Genomic DNA, 15,991 nt, shown 5'->3' with positions numbered 1-15,991 from the left:
GAAAATAATATGAAGTTCATGAAGGGAAATTGCCAAAAATGTGACCCGGGGGGGGGGGGGGTACTCCTTGGAATTTTTGGTGGGGGTGTGCCGCCCGCATCTCCAAATCCAGACCCAATTTAAGACCAAAAAATGTCATTTTCCACACCCGTTTTCAGACCTGGCCTCAAAAATCCATACCCGTTTTCAGACCTGACCTTGAAATGAACGCTGAACGGAAGTCAACGTAAAAAGGATGAATAGGTAAAATTTAGCTGAAATGATATATTTTATCTATTTCTCTTTGTCTCTCACCAGTTACTCACTCCGGTTGCTGGGAAGAAAAATAGGTTAATGAGCTTTCGTGAACGTTCCCCAGATAACAATACCCAATTTCAGACCAAACGTTTCAAAATCTATACCCGTTTTCAGACCAAAACGGCTCAAAAACCATACCCTTTGGGGCGGCACATACCTATATACCTTATATAGGGGAGTACCCCCCCCCCCGGGAATGTGACCTTGAAAAAGAGGCCGATTCTTTACTTGTAGGTTCTCTAAAGTTCATCAATCATTTTGGTCGACATACTGTGGAGTGTGGCATCAGTTCGCTGCCGTAAGCCGTGTCATAACTAAAAAACGCCCCAACAAACAATAAAGTTTCTCAGTGGAAGTTTAAGATCACAAATCCCGAGAATAAAGGTTTTTAAGGTACCAAAAATATTGTTCAGCCGGAACAAGGCGATATATTTAGGGATATATTGCTTCATGATTACGGTTCCGCTCTGCCAACATTTCAATGCATTCTTCACGCACTTTTCACACACTTTTTAACGTCAAATTAAACTTTGAAAGTTGTCAAGCCATACATTCTTTTGCTAATTTTGAAAGAGAGAAAAGAATTTCGATTTCGACACAGTATTTTTACCGCAGTCGGGCGACGTAGTGGATGCTTATGATTTTCATGTCCGTGTTATGCTCAAATAGCATCAAAATTATGCTCCATCATTATTTATTTATATAAAAATATATATAATCAATAAATGAATGTGTGTCCAGCAGTAGCAGTGAAATATATATATGATAGATGCAAATGCGGCCTTACACTACTAAAGACCTGAAAAAAAAAAAAAAAAAAAAAAAATTTTCAGGCTCTGAGCGGGAGTCGAACCCACGACCTTTGCGTTGCCAGTGCAATGCTCTACCACTGAGCTATCAAAGCCACATGAGAGCGGTCGTATATGGGTAATCCCTTTATGGTGGACATGATACTCGGCCCAAGTATATGTGAAATAAATGAATGTGTGTCCAGCAGTAGCAGTGAAATATATATATGATAGATGCAAATGCGGCCTTACACTACTGAAGACCTGAAAAAAAATTTTCAGGCTCTGAGCGGGAGTCGAACCCACGACCTTTGCGTTGCCAGTGCAATGCTCTACCACTGAGCTATCAAAGCCACATGAGAGCGGTCGTATATGGGTAATCCCTTTATGGTGGACATGATACTCGGCCCAAGTATATGTGAAATAAATGAATGTGTGTCCAGCAGTAGCAGTGAAATATATATATGATAGATGCAAATGCGGCCTTACACTACTGAAGACCTGAAAAAAAAAATTTTCAGGCTCTGAGCGGGAGTCGAACCCACGACCTTTGCGTTGCCAGTGCAATGCTCTACCACTGAGCTATCAAAGCCACATGAGAGCGGTCGTATATGGGTAATCCCTTTATGGTGGACATGATACTCGGCCCAAGTATATGTGAAATAAATGAATGTGTGTCCAGCAGTAGCAGTGAAATATATATATGATAGATGCAAATGCGGCCTTACACTACTGAAGACCTGAAAAAAAATTTTCAGGCTCTGAGCGGGAGTCGAACCCACGACCTTTGCGTTGCCAGTGCAATGCTCTACCACTGAGCTATCAAAGCCACATGAGAGCGGTCGTATATGGGTAATCCCTTTATGGTGGACATGATACTCGGCCCAAGTATATGTGAAATAAATGAATGTGTGTCCAGCAGTAGCAGTGAAATATATATATGATAGATGCAAATGCGGCCTTACACTACTGAAGACCTGAAAAAAAAATTTTTTTTTTCAGGCTCTGAGCGGGAGTCGAACCCACGACCTTTGCGTTGCCAGTGCAATGCTCTACCACTGAGCTATCAAAGCCACATGAGAGCGGTCGTATATGGGTAATCCCTTTATGGTGGACATGATACTCGGCCCAAGTATATGTGAAATAAATGAATGTGTGTCCAGCAGTAGCAGTGAAATATATATATGATAGATGCAAATGCGGCCTTACACTACTGAAGACCTGAAAAAAAAAAAATTTTCAGGCTCTGAGCGGGAGTCGAACCCACGACCTTTGCGTTGCCAGTGCAATGCTCTACCACTGAGCTATCAAAGCCACATGAGAGCGGTCGTATATGGGTAATCCCTTTATGGTGGACATGATACTCGGCCCAAGTATATGTGAAATAAATGAATGTGTGTCCAGCAGTAGCAGTGAAATATATATATGATAGATGCAAATGCGGCCTTACACTACTGAAGACCTGAAAAAAAAATTTTCAGGCTCTGAGCGGGAGTCGAACCCACGACCTTTGCGTTGCCAGTGCAATGCTCTACCACTGAGCTATCAAAGCCACATGAGAGCGGTCGTATATGGGTAATCCCTTTATGGTGGACATGATACTCGGCCCAAGTATATGTGAAATAAATGAATGTGTGTCCAGCAGTAGCAGTGAAATATATATATGATAGATGCAAATGCGGCCTTACACTACTGAAGACCTGAAAAAAAATTTTTTTTTTCAGGCTCTGAGCGGGAGTCGAACCCACGACCTTTGCGTTGCCAGTGCAATGCTCTACCACTGAGCTATCAAAGCCACATGAGAGCGGTCGTATATGGGTAATCCCTTTATGGTGGACATGATACTCGGCCCAAGTATATGTGAAATAAATGAATGTGTGTCCAGCAGTAGCAGTGAAATATATATATGATAGATGCAAATGCGGCCTTACACTACTGAAGACCTGAAAAAAATTTTCAGGCTCTGAGCGGGAGTCGAACCCACGACCTTTGCGTTGCCAGTGCAATGCTCTACCACTGAGCTATCAAAGCCACATGAGAGCGGTCGTATATGGGTAATCCCTTTATGGTGGACATGATACTCGGCCCAAGTATATGTGAAATAAATGAATGTGTGTCCAGCAGTAGCAGTGAAATATATATATGATAGATGCAAATGCGGCCTTACACTACTGAAGACCTGAAAAAAAATTTTAAGGCTCTGAGCGGGAGTCGAACCCACGACCTTTGCGTTGCCAGTGCAATGCTCTACCACTGAGCTATCAAAGCCACATGAGAGCGGTCGTATATGGGTAATCCCTTTATGGTGGACATGATACTCGGCCCAAGTATATGTGAAATAAATGAATGTGTGTCCAGCAGTAGCAGTGAAATATATATATGATAGATGCAAATGCGGCCTTACACTACTGAAGACCTGAAAAAAAAATTTTCAGGCTCTGAGCGGGAGTCGAACCCACGACCTTTGCGTTGCCAGTGCAATGCTCTACCACTGAGCTATCAAAGCCACATGAGAGCGGTCGTATATGGGTAATCCCTTTATGGTGGACATGATACTCGGCCCAAGTATATGTGAAATAAATGAATGTGTGTCCAGCAGTAGCAGTGAAATATATATATGATAGATGCAAATGCGGCCTTACACTACTGAAGACCTGAAAAAAAATTTTCAGGCTCTGAGCGGGAGTCGAACCCACGACCTTTGCGTTGCCAGTGCAATGCTCTACCACTGAGCTATCAAAGCCACATGAGAGCGGTCGTATATGGGTAATCCCTTTATGGTGGACATGATACTCGGCCCAAGTATATGTGAAATAAATGAATGTGTGTCCAGCAGTAGCAGTGAAATATATATATGATAGATGCAAATGCGGCCTTACACTACTGAAGACCTGAAAAAAAATTTTCAGGCTCTGAGCGGGAGTCGAACCCACGACCTTTGCGTTGCCAGTGCAATGCTCTACCACTGAGCTATCAAAGCCACATGAGAGCGGTCGTATATGGGTAATCCCTTTATGGTGGACATGATACTCGGCCCAAGTATATGTGAAATAAATGAATGTGTGTCCAGCAGTAGCAGTGAAATATATATATGATAGATGCAAATGCGGCCTTACACTACTGAAGACCTGAAAAAAAAATTTTCAGGCTCTGAGCGGGAGTCGAACCCACGACCTTTGCGTTGCCAGTGCAATGCTCTACCACTGAGCTATCAAAGCCACATGAGAGCGGTCGTATATGGGTAATCCCTTTATGGTGGACATGATACTCGGCCCAAGTATATGTGAAATAAATGAATGTGTGTCCAGCAGTAGCAGTGAAATATATATATGATAGATGCAAATGCGGCCTTACACTACTGAAGACCTGAAAAAAAAAATTTTCAGGCTCTGAGCGGGAGTCGAACCCACGACCTTTGCGTTGCCAGTGCAATGCTCTACCACTGAGCTATCAAAGCCACATGAGAGCGGTCGTATATGGGTAATCCCTTTATGGTGGACATGATACTCGGCCCAAGTATATGTGAAATAAATGAATGTGTGTCCAGCAGTAGCAGTGAAATATATATATGATAGATGCAAATGCGGCCTTACACTACTGAAGACCTGAAAAAAAAAATTTTCAGGCTCTGAGCGGGAGTCGAACCCACGACCTTTGCGTTGCCAGTGCAATGCTCTACCACTGAGCTATCAAAGCCACATGAGAGCGGTCGTATATGGGTAATCCCTTTATGGTGGACATGATACTCGGCCCAAGTATATGTGAAATAAATGAATGTGTGTCCAGCAGTAGCAGTGAAATATATATATGATAGATGCAAATGCGGCCTTACACTACTGAAGACCTGAAAAAAAATTTTCAGGCTCTGAGCGGGAGTCGAACCCACGACCTTTGCGTTGCCAGTGCAATGCTCTACCACTGAGCTATCAAAGCCACATGAGAGCGGTCGTATATGGGTAATCCCTTTATGGTGGACATGATACTCGGCCCAAGTATATGTGAAATAAATGAATGTGTGTCCAGCAGTAGCAGTGAAATATATATATGATAGATGCAAATGCGGCCTTACACTACTGAAGACCTGAAAAAAAATTTTCAGGCTCTGAGCGGGAGTCGAACCCACGACCTTTGCGTTGCCAGTGCAATGCTCTACCACTGAGCTATCAAAGCCACATGAGAGCGGTCGTATATGGGTAATCCCTTTATGGTGGACATGATACTCGGCCCAAGTATATGTGAAATAAATGAATGTGTGTCCAGCAGTAGCAGTGAAATATATATATGATAGATGCAAATGCTGCCTTACACTACTGAAGACCTGAAAAAAAATTTTCAGGCTCTGAGCGGGAGTCGAACCCACGACCTTTGCGTTGCCAGTGCAATGCTCTACCACTGAGCTATCAAAGCCACATGAGAGCGGTCGTATATGGGTAATCCCTTTATGGTGGACATGATACTCGGCCCAAGTATATGTGAAATAAATGAATGTGTTCCAGAGTAGCAGTGAAATATATATATGATAGATGCAAATGCGGCCTTACACTACTGAAGACCTGAAAAAAAATTTTCAGGCTCTGAGCGGGAGTCGAACCCACGACCTTTGCGTTGCCAGTGCAATGCTCTACCACTGAGCTATCAAAGCCACATGAGAGCGGTCGTATATGGGTAATCCCTTTATGGTGGACATGATACTCGGCCCAAGTATATGTGAAATAAATGAATGTGTGTCCAGCAGTAGCAGTGAAATATATATATGATAGATGCAAATGCGGCCTTACACTACTGAAGACCTGAAAAAAAATTTTCAGGCTCTGAGCGGGAGTCGAACCCACGACCTTTGCGTTGCCAGTGCAATGCTCTACCACTGAGCTATCAAGAATGAGAGCGGTCGTATATGGGTAATCCCTTTATGGTGGACATGATACTCGGCCCAAGTATATGTGAAATAAATGAATGTGTGTCCAGCAGTAGCAGTGAAATATATATATGATAGATGCAAATGCGGCCTTACACTACTGAAGACCTGAAAAAAAATTTTCAGGCTCTGAGCGGGAGTCGAACCCACGACCTTTGCGTTGCCAGTGCAATGCTCTACCACTGAGCTATCAAAGCCACATGAGAGCGGTCGTATATGGGTAATCCCTTTATGGTGGACATGATACTCGGCCCAAGTATATGTGAAATAAATGAATGTGTGTCCAGCAGTAGCAGTGAAATATATATATGATAGATGCAAATGCGGCCTTACACTACTGAAGACCTGAAAAAAAATTTTCAGGCTCTGAGCGGGAGTCGAACCCACGACCTTTGCGTTGCCAGTGCAATGCTCTACCACTGAGCTATCAAAGCCACATGAGAGCGGTCGTATATGGGTAATCCCTTTATGGTGGACATGATACTCGGCCCAAGTATATGTGAAATAAATGAATGTGTGTCCAGCAGTAGCAGTGAAATATATATATGATAGATGCAAATGCGGCCTTACACTACTGAAGACCTGAAAAAAAATTAAAAAAATTTTCAGGCTCTGAGCGGGAGTCGAACCCACGACCTTTGCGTTGCCAGTGCAATGCTCTACCACTGAGCTATCAAAGCCACATGAGAGCGGTCGTATATGGGTAATCCCTTTATGGTGGACATGATACTCGGCCCAAGTATATGTGAAATAAATGAATGTGTGTCCAGCAGTAGCAGTGAAATATATATATGATAGATGCAAATGCGGCCTTACACTACTGAAGACCTGAAAAAAAAATTTTCAGGCTCTGAGCGGGAGTCGAACCCACGACCTTTGCGTTGCCAGTGCAATGCTCTACCACTGAGCTATCAAAGCCACATGAGAGCGGTCGTATATGGGTAATCCCTTTATGGTGGACATGATACTCGGCCCAAGTATATGTGAAATAAATGAATGTGTGTCCAGCAGTAGCAGTGAAATATATATATGATAGATGCAAATGCGGCCTTACACTACTGAAGACCTGAAAAAAAAATTTTCAGGCTCTGAGCGGGAGTCGAACCCACGACCTTTGCGTTGCCAGTGCAATGCTCTACCACTGAGCGTGGTTTCGACTCTCACTTTCAAAGGTCGTGGGTTCGACTCCCGCTCAGAGCCTGAAAATTTTTTTTTCAGGTCTTCAGTAGTGTAAGGCCGCATTTGCATCTATCATATATATATTTCACTGCTACTGCTGGACACACATTCATTTATTTCACATATACTTGGGCCGAGTATCATGTCCACCATAAAGGGATTACCCATATACGACCGCTCTCATGTGGCTTTGATAGCTCAGTGGTAGAGCATTGCACTGGCAACGCAAAGGTCGTGGGTTCGACTCCCGCTCAGAGCCTGAAAATTTTTTTTCAGGTCTTCAGTAGTGTAAGGCCGCATTTGCATCTATCATATATATATTTCACTGCTACTGCTGGACACACATTCATTTATTTCACATATACTTGGGCCGAGTATCATGTCCACCATAAAGGGATTACCCATATACGACCGCTCTCATGTGGCTTTGATAGCTCAGTGGTAGAGCATTGCACTGGCAACGCAAAGGTCGTGGGTTCGACTCCCGCTCAGAGCCTGAAAATTTTTTTTCAGGTCTTCAGTAGTGTAAGGCCGCATTTGCATCTATCATATATATATTTCACTGCTACTGCTGGACACACATTCATTTATTTCACATATACTTGGGCCGAGTATCATGTCCACCATAAAGGGATTACCCATATACGACCGCTCTCATGTGGCTTTGATAGCTCAGTGGTAGAGCATTGCACTGGCAACGCAAAGGTCGTGGGTTCGACTCCCGCTCAGAGCCTGAAAATTTTTTTTCAGGTCTTCAGTAGTGTAAGGCCGCATTTGCATCTATCATATATATATTTCACTGCTACTGCTGGACACACATTCATTTATTTCACATATACTTGGGCCGAGTATCATGTCCACCATAAAGGGATTACCCATATACGACCGCTCTCATGTGGCTTTGATAGCTCAGTGGTAGAGCATTGCACTGGCAACGCAAAGGTCGTGGGTTCGACTCCCGCTCAGAGCCTGAAAATTTTTTTTCAGGTCTTCAGTAGTGTAAGGCCGCATTTGCATCTATCATATATATATTTCACTGCTACTGCTGGACACACATTCATTTATTTCACATATACTTGGGCCGAGTATCATGTCCACCATAAAGGGATTACCCATATACGACCGCTCTCATGTGGCTTTGATAGCTCAGTGGTAGAGCATTGCACTGGCAACGCAAAGGTCGTGGGTTCGACTCCCGCTCAGAGCCTGAAAATTTTTTTTTCAGGTCTTCAGTAGTGTAAGGCCGCATTTGCATCTATCATATATATATTTCACTGCTACTGCTGGACACACATTCATTTATTTCACATATACTTGGGCCGAGTATCATGTCCACCATAAAGGGATTACCCATATACGACCGCTCTCATGTGGCTTTGATAGCTCAGTGGTAGAGCATTGCACTGGCAACGCAAAGGTCGTGGGTTCGACTCCCGCTCAGAGCCTGAAAATTTTTTTTCAGGTCTTCAGTAGTGTAAGGCCGCATTTGCATCTATCATATATATATTTCACTGCTACTGCTGGACACACATTCATTTATTTCACATATACTTGGGCCGAGTATCATGTCCACCATAAAGGGATTACCCATATACGACCGCTCTCATGTGGCTTTGATAGCTCAGTGGTAGAGCATTGCACTGGCAACGCAAAGGTCGTGGGTTCGACTCCCGCTCAGAGCCTGAAAATTTTTTTTCAGGTCTTCAGTAGTGTAAGGCCGCATTTGCATCTATCATATATATATTTCACTGCTACTGCTGGACACACATTCATTTATTTCACATATACTTGGGCCGAGTATCATGTCCACCATAAAGGGATTACCCATATACGACCGCTCTCATGTGGCTTTGATAGCTCAGTGGTAGAGCATTGCACTGGCAACGCAAAGGTCGTGGGTTCGACTCCCGCTCAGAGCCTGAAAATTTTTTTTCAGGTCTTCAGTAGTGTAAGGCCGCATTTGCATCTATCATATATATATTTCACTGCTACTGCTGGACACACATTCATTTATTTCACATATACTTGGGCCGAGTATCATGTCCACCATAAAGGGATTACCCATATACGACCGCTCTCATGTGGCTTTGATAGCTCAGTGGTAGAGCATTGCACTGGCAACGCAAAGGTCGTGGGTTCGACTCCCGCTCAGAGCCTGAAAATTTTTTTTCAGGTCTTCAGTAGTGTAAGGCCGCATTTGCATCTATCATATATATATTTCACTGCTACTGCTGGACACACATTCATTTATTTCACATATACTTGGGCCGAGTATCATGTCCACCATAAAGGGATTACCCATATACGACCGCTCTCATGTGGCTTTGATAGCTCAGTGGTAGAGCATTGCACTGGCAACGCAAAGGTCGTGGGTTCGACTCCCGCTCAGAGCCTGAAAATTTTTTTTTCAGGTCTTCAGTAGTGTAAGGCCGCATTTGCATCTATCATATATATATTTCACTGCTACTGCTGGACACACATTCATTTATTTCACATATACTTGGGCCGAGTATCATGTCCACCATAAAGGGATTACCCATATACGACCGCTCTCATGTGGCTTTGATAGCTCAGTGGTAGAGCATTGCACTGGCAACGCAAAGGTCGTGGGTTCGACTCCCGCTCAGAGCCTGAAAATTTTTTTTCAGGTCTTCAGTAGTGTAAGGCCGCATTTGCATCTATCATATATATATATATAATCAGTTTATGTTTATGTTGATTACGTGTAAATGGAAACTGTTCACAATAATATCATATCAGAATGAGGACTAACGGTTGTATCATTGTTATCAGTGATGAGGCCAAATAGAGACATTTTGCTCGCTAATTTTCAGGCTAATTTTTTACCAATGCTGGCGTGTGGGAATGGTGCGAATTTGGGTAAGTCCGTTTGCCTTACAACGTTCCCTTTTGATTTTTTTCCAAAACAAAAAGAGTCAAAGAAACTTTGCACTAATGAGTGCTCAATTATTTGTCGTACAGCATGCTTATGCTCATAATTTTTCCAGTATAATATGAACCCCCCTATTCAAAGTACACTTGGTACAGACTTGTTTTGAGGCGTTCATTGGTCTACCTACAAAACGAACTGAATTAAAAAATTTAACGCAGTACCGTTGATAACGTGTTGATCTGAATCAACGGCGAAGGTTTATCTTACATATCGAATTGCAAAGTGGTTTCAAATGATTCGGTATTGATTTGTTATGCAGACCTACAATGTCAAGAAAGCCCTATGTCTGTTCTTGTGCGTGCACTTCGTCACGAATCGAAATTATTCTCGAAAGACATCAAATGGGGAGAGCGCAAATTTTGTATCAAGGTACTTCTTGATAACCACTGAAAACAGACGTCCTAAAAATCGACCCTCCAATTTTACATTACACTTGGATAAATAACCAGCCAAAATTAGCACCGAACTACAGAATTTAAGCGTCTTTCTATATTGAAGTCAGTATTGAATGCTGAAACGGTGTAATGCTAAGATTCATTTGCCCCACTATGATTATGTTAACAATCATTTCGGCATAATGTGGGCAATCCTACCGATTACAAAAACTCGGAGAAATAAAATGGCTTTAGAGAAAACCATAATCATGCTAGTTGTAGATGAGGTGAAAGCATTGCTTTGGAGCTTTCACGTTTTATTTCTGTGATGTTTAACATTCAGTCATTCATATTCACTGGCTTAATTCACTTTTCTCAATCTTCGCTATCTTTTTTTTTCAGCCCATTCACAGAGGATCAAGGAACTAATTTTAGTCGAAAACCCTCTTAGAAATATCCGAACATTTTCGTGTTTACTGCTCAATCTTTTGCAATACTTGAATACGTTTGCCGGGAGAACTCGAAGGTTGCTGTGATTTAGATAAGTTTCATCTAGAGCTGCCCATTTCATTTTAACCGGATGAAAAAACTGTGATGATATAATGTGTTTCTTACTGTTAGTGCACAATCCGGCCTCTGGGCATCAAATCAGAGGAATTGTCCAAGAAAAGATCTGTTTGTTTGAGTTTTGATGAATATTTTAAGTGAAAATTAATACAACAAAAAGTTGGTTTTATTAATTGCAATTCTACTAGCATTCGTTTCAATTGATTTATATACAACAATATAATTGCAAAAACTGATAAAATAATTACAACTGGGAGTTGATTGCCGACTCCTTAAAAAGCTCTTTCAAGTTTTTCTTTTCGCCAAATTTATTGAGGTGCAGACGTAACGCAAAAACCTAGTGTTTTTGTAGAAAATTTAACCGGAATTAGAAAACGTTTATGCAAACGCTCTATTTCATGTTCGAATATAGCTGGACAACTCTTTTAAGGGAAAAACGTTTGAAAGCAAAGGACCACGCAACAAAGAACAAAACTGCTTGGCCTTTCTGTTGCCTGACCTCTTGCTCAGGAAACGTTCGTTGCAGACGTAACTCTAGATATAAATAAAACCAAATTGATTGCAAGGCCGGAACTATGGCAAAAGGACAAAATTTATTGGCCAATATTTCATCTAGCAGAGCCAGTCTTAAGCTTTTTCAGTGCCAGTACTATTGTCTAAGGAAAATAGCGGGGACTATTGCAAAAAAAAAAAACGGTGATAACGGTTTGTTTATAGGATTCACTTAAACAGCTTATAGATAGTACTTTCTAGCTAAGTTAAAGAAACTAATAACAAACAGAAACATGGGAACTCTCTGAAATTGCAGCCGCTAAGGTGTGGTGTCTCCACGCTTCCTTTACATCCTAACCGTCAACTGCGGGATAATCAGGGTCTGATTGGAATGGAAGATTCTTTTCTGCTGAGTGCTTTAGACTTCTTTTGCATGTGGTACAAGGCAATTAACGCGATGACAAGGAAAAGATCTAGAAAAACCACAATGGTGATACCCAGACTAGAAAACAGCACTTGGTGGCAACTGCTCTGCGGACGAACAACTTCCGTGATGGTGCCAGCTTGTTGCTTATTCACATCACCGCCCATGTTGGGAAAAACTCGCTCAACGACCTCGATGTATTCTCTGTTCAGATGCTCGTGGACGAACTCTGCCATTACGTCCTCAAAGCCCTGACATCGATCCTCGCGTGAGCATAGCAGAAGGTGATGGCATATTTGATGGAGCTGGTCGAACCAATGCGGCACCATTGCAGTCTCGTTGTCGTGGTATGCAGATGTGTCAAACCAGAAGTATCCAGTGAGAGTGGTGACTCGTCGTATTGCGGACATTAAGGAAACATACTCGCTCCAGCTCAGCTCATGTGGACAGAACGCAGTGCTGATGGGCGAGAAGTCTTGTCCAGCTGCATTCACAGAGGCATCACAGTCAATGGTTAGTGTGTACACAGGACCTATGCGCACTTCTCTCTTCCTACCGTGCGGGTGAACAGCGTGACCGATGACCATGTGTTCTGTTGTGAAGCCATCGTGAGTGATCTTATCTTTGCCACATGCTGAAGGGAAGACGGCTTCCACCTTGCACCAGGCAGGCTTCCTGTCGGCTCCCGTAATTCCGAAGATGATGTCACCTACGGATAGTTCCGACACACGAACGAGACCTATCGTTTGTACGTTGACCTTCATTTCACCAGATACGCAAGCTTCTCCGAAGTCGATGTTGATGGCGATATCTTCATGATCGTTACCACCATCTCCATCATCCTCATCTTCACTGTCCTCGTCTTCATTTTCGTCCTCTTCGTTGCTACTGTCCCCAATTTCACCACCGTCCTCAACTATGCTACTGCCCTCATCTTCCCAACTGTCCTCATCCGCTTCAACCTCGTCACCAGCGTTTACATTATTGATGAATCTAAGGTTAATGATACAGAATCCCAGCAGGAGATGTATCAACAAGCGGGCCATTTGTCTGCAGTCAGGCCAATCTGGATTGAAATTCGAGAAACGAGAGCAAAACTTGTGAGTATGAATATGCCAACAGGTTCGTCTGAAAGCGAATATACGTGTTTATGGATTGGTCACTGTTTCTCAAATGGAGTACAGTGTAGTGAAGTCAGCCTATTCCCATAAGAGCTTAAGATAACAAAGGATCTAATTGTTGTACGTTTAACGTTGTCGGAGACAACAATGAAACAATTGACAGACCAAATCATCCAATTTTGTCGGGAGAACCTAGACTGCGAGCGGTACGTCTCCCTTTTGCTCTAAAATACTTAGGGAAAAACAACTCGTTATATACGGTGGCGAAGCAGCGAGTAGCGAGCCGCGCAGTTTGCAGCCTCGCCACTCGTAGAAAGCGCTCGCGCTCGCTCGTTATTTTCGCGTTCGTCCCAATGGATTTGACAGTAAAAGAGAGACTTTTCGCAGTCCAGAATGAACCAAGTAAAACACAAAGTTAAACTTGAAAAGTTAAACCGGAAGACGAACTTTGATATTAAGAGTAACACAAGTGACAAGTAAGAAAAAAAGAACGCTTGTTTAATTTTCTTTTTAACGGAAAAGGCTACGTAAACTATTGTAAATAGTTTTAAAATTCTTGTTGTAGCTGTCATTTTACATCACGATGTACACACTGTTTGAACGTAACTGAAAGGACATGCTACATGACCACAACCGGGCTGAAGAGAAATTAAGAATTTCCGCTACTGTCGCCGACATACGTTCTGTTTTCATCTCTTGTCTAAGTGCCCGGGCCCCTATGGATTTGTAAATGATTTTAATAACCTTTATTTCGCCATTGAGTATGGTACAAATGGTTCAACTCTTCTCCTTGTCGAAACATTAACTATATAGTAACTTTGTTCGACAAGAGAAAAACAGAGTGCAATCATTGCTTCGTTTTCTTGTGACGTAGTAAATTGAGCCGAGCTACATTTTTGAGAACATGTCTGTTGTTTTTCTTACCTCGCAATGCAATGCAATGCGTCACAACAACAGGTACAACACCAGCATATTATCCAATCTCTTCAGTGTGAATAAATTGCGGACAACAGTGATGACCGGTCTTACAAAGCTCAGCCTTCGAGTTCGTGACACTAGCCTCATATGCTACGCATGTTGATATGCATGCACAGACACCGTTTACATGTCAACCGCGCGCTAACAAAGCAGCTCCAATATCACTTCAAATTACTTACTTAGAATTCAGTAAACATCCAAATTCGTCAAACCACAAGTATACCCCGAATGTGCTTCAGCCTAATTTATTAGTTCATTCAAAGTTGGTAAACTCTACTGGTGAACTCGAAGAATGAGAAGAATATGTAATCGTAAGAAAAAAACTATAGAAAAAGAACGTTTATTACACAGCGGAGGCATGCATTCGGTAACAAAATGAATAGGCACTTTGGTACGTCCTTAACTTACATGCCAATTCCAAATTAATTGCTCTTAAGTGTTTTTTTTTTTTTCAGGGAAAACAAATAACTCCTGGCAGTCCAAGTCAGATAGCAAGCACATGAAACGATTTCATAATTTCGTTTAGAGCGATTCAATGTGTACTGTGTAAGTGAAAAGGTTAAAGTTAAAAGTTTTTTATTTTTGTATGGGCCCTAAAATATCGAGGGCATTTTTTCAGTACTCTAAAATAGACTGGCGGATATCGTTTCCTCCATTTACGTTGAGGTGCCGGCAGGGGTAAACGATTCCTGTAAGTAAGGATCGATATATTGCTCGCCGACTGACATTCGAGAATACATTAGCTGATAGTTGGCGAGAGGCAGAAAGCCCCGAGCCAACTATCAGAGAAGATTAAAACTGAAGTTCACCACTTTATTGTAAGAACGTGTCGACATTCAAATAGTCTAGCTGACTTGTTTTTGTTTTTGTTGTTTTTGTTTTTGTTTATATTAGTTAGTTAGTTAGTAGTTCCCCCCAGTTGGAAAAAATGCTCCGCCGTCAATGAGTTGCCGATGCAGCATACACTTGTCGACAAATAAGCCACCATTAGTGTTCGCTGACAGCGGTTTCAGCATGGCACCAAAACAAAGCCTCTGACATGCAGAGCGAGCGCTTCCTAATAGGCTCTCGTACACTGAACAATTTACTTCTGGATACCTTTGATCTCTAGTGCGTGGAAACGCTCTATCTAGCACTAACAAAAGTCAACTGATAGATCTTTTTCCCCACGCGCTTTGGGTCAAAAGGATCGATAACTAAATTTTAACGCGAGAACTTGGTAAGAAGCGCTCGATGCGCATATCATACTGCAAGGTTTGGTGCTGAAAAAAACCGCTGGAAAATCTCTGGGAAAATTGCTGTTAAATCGTGTAAGAAACATTCAGACTTTGACAAAGTTTGCGGTTTATACTTCGAAATCACTCACTAAAAATCACATACCAAAATCCCTCTTTTCTACTGATGTCTACATGGGACCTTCTCCACCTGGCTACTCACTGCGGGTACCCGGTACCCCCCCCCGTCTCCTTGATCTACCTGAGTCCTCTTTTCGCTGTGCCACTTCCGTGTCCCTCCACGTCACCATCTGTCGATCACTCTTCTCACCCTTCACTGACCCAATCCTCGCCACCTCTGACCAGTCGAGGTGGATGGACTTACTTTGAAGAGTCTCCCCCAGTTCTGGTCTCTCATGATTTTGGACGATCACTAGAATAATCTCCGCCTTTACTCAATTCGTGCGATCAGCTCTATCTATTCTATTTTATTGTAGTGTAGATCAGTCCTTTTCATCACGCTTCCTGCTCTTCAGTGCGCATCCAGGGCGTGCTGCGTATATTTCCATCTGGGCATTAGAAGAGGCCGGTATCCCCACCCTAGCTGGTAGGCGTGATTGGCTTTCTAAGAGTCTATTTATGACATTGCAACCACCAAAAACCACAAACTAGTCAATCTGCTGCCTGAA

The 15,991-nt window shown here is 42.6% G+C and overlaps 2 protein-coding genes across 2 annotated transcripts in view; one reads left to right on the top strand and one right to left on the bottom strand.

Moving 5' to 3' along the window:
• LOC144657596 (uncharacterized) overlaps nucleotides 1–15,991 on the top strand; it is an 83,728-nt gene that overhangs the window by 29,724 nt on the left and 38,013 nt on the right. The gene's annotated exons all lie outside the window — the stretch shown is intronic.
• Nucleotides 11,397–14,154, bottom strand: LOC144658532 (uncharacterized). Its single transcript, XM_078518957.1, has 2 exons — nucleotides 14,035–14,154; nucleotides 11,397–13,055 (listed from the first exon to the last, which is right to left on the bottom strand). The coding sequence occupies exon 2, from the start codon at nucleotides 13,033–13,035 to the stop codon at nucleotides 11,941–11,943; it is 1,095 nt and encodes a 364-aa protein (XP_078375083.1). The 5' UTR covers nucleotides 13,036–13,055; nucleotides 14,035–14,154; the 3' UTR covers nucleotides 11,397–11,940.

This window comes from Oculina patagonica, chromosome 6, assembly GCF_052425735.1.
Source record: "Oculina patagonica isolate OP01 chromosome 6, crgOcupat, whole genome shotgun sequence".
Lineage (NCBI taxonomy): Eukaryota > Metazoa > Cnidaria > Anthozoa > Scleractinia > Oculinidae > Oculina > Oculina patagonica.
This window is presented reverse-complemented; position numbering and strand designations above follow the sequence as displayed.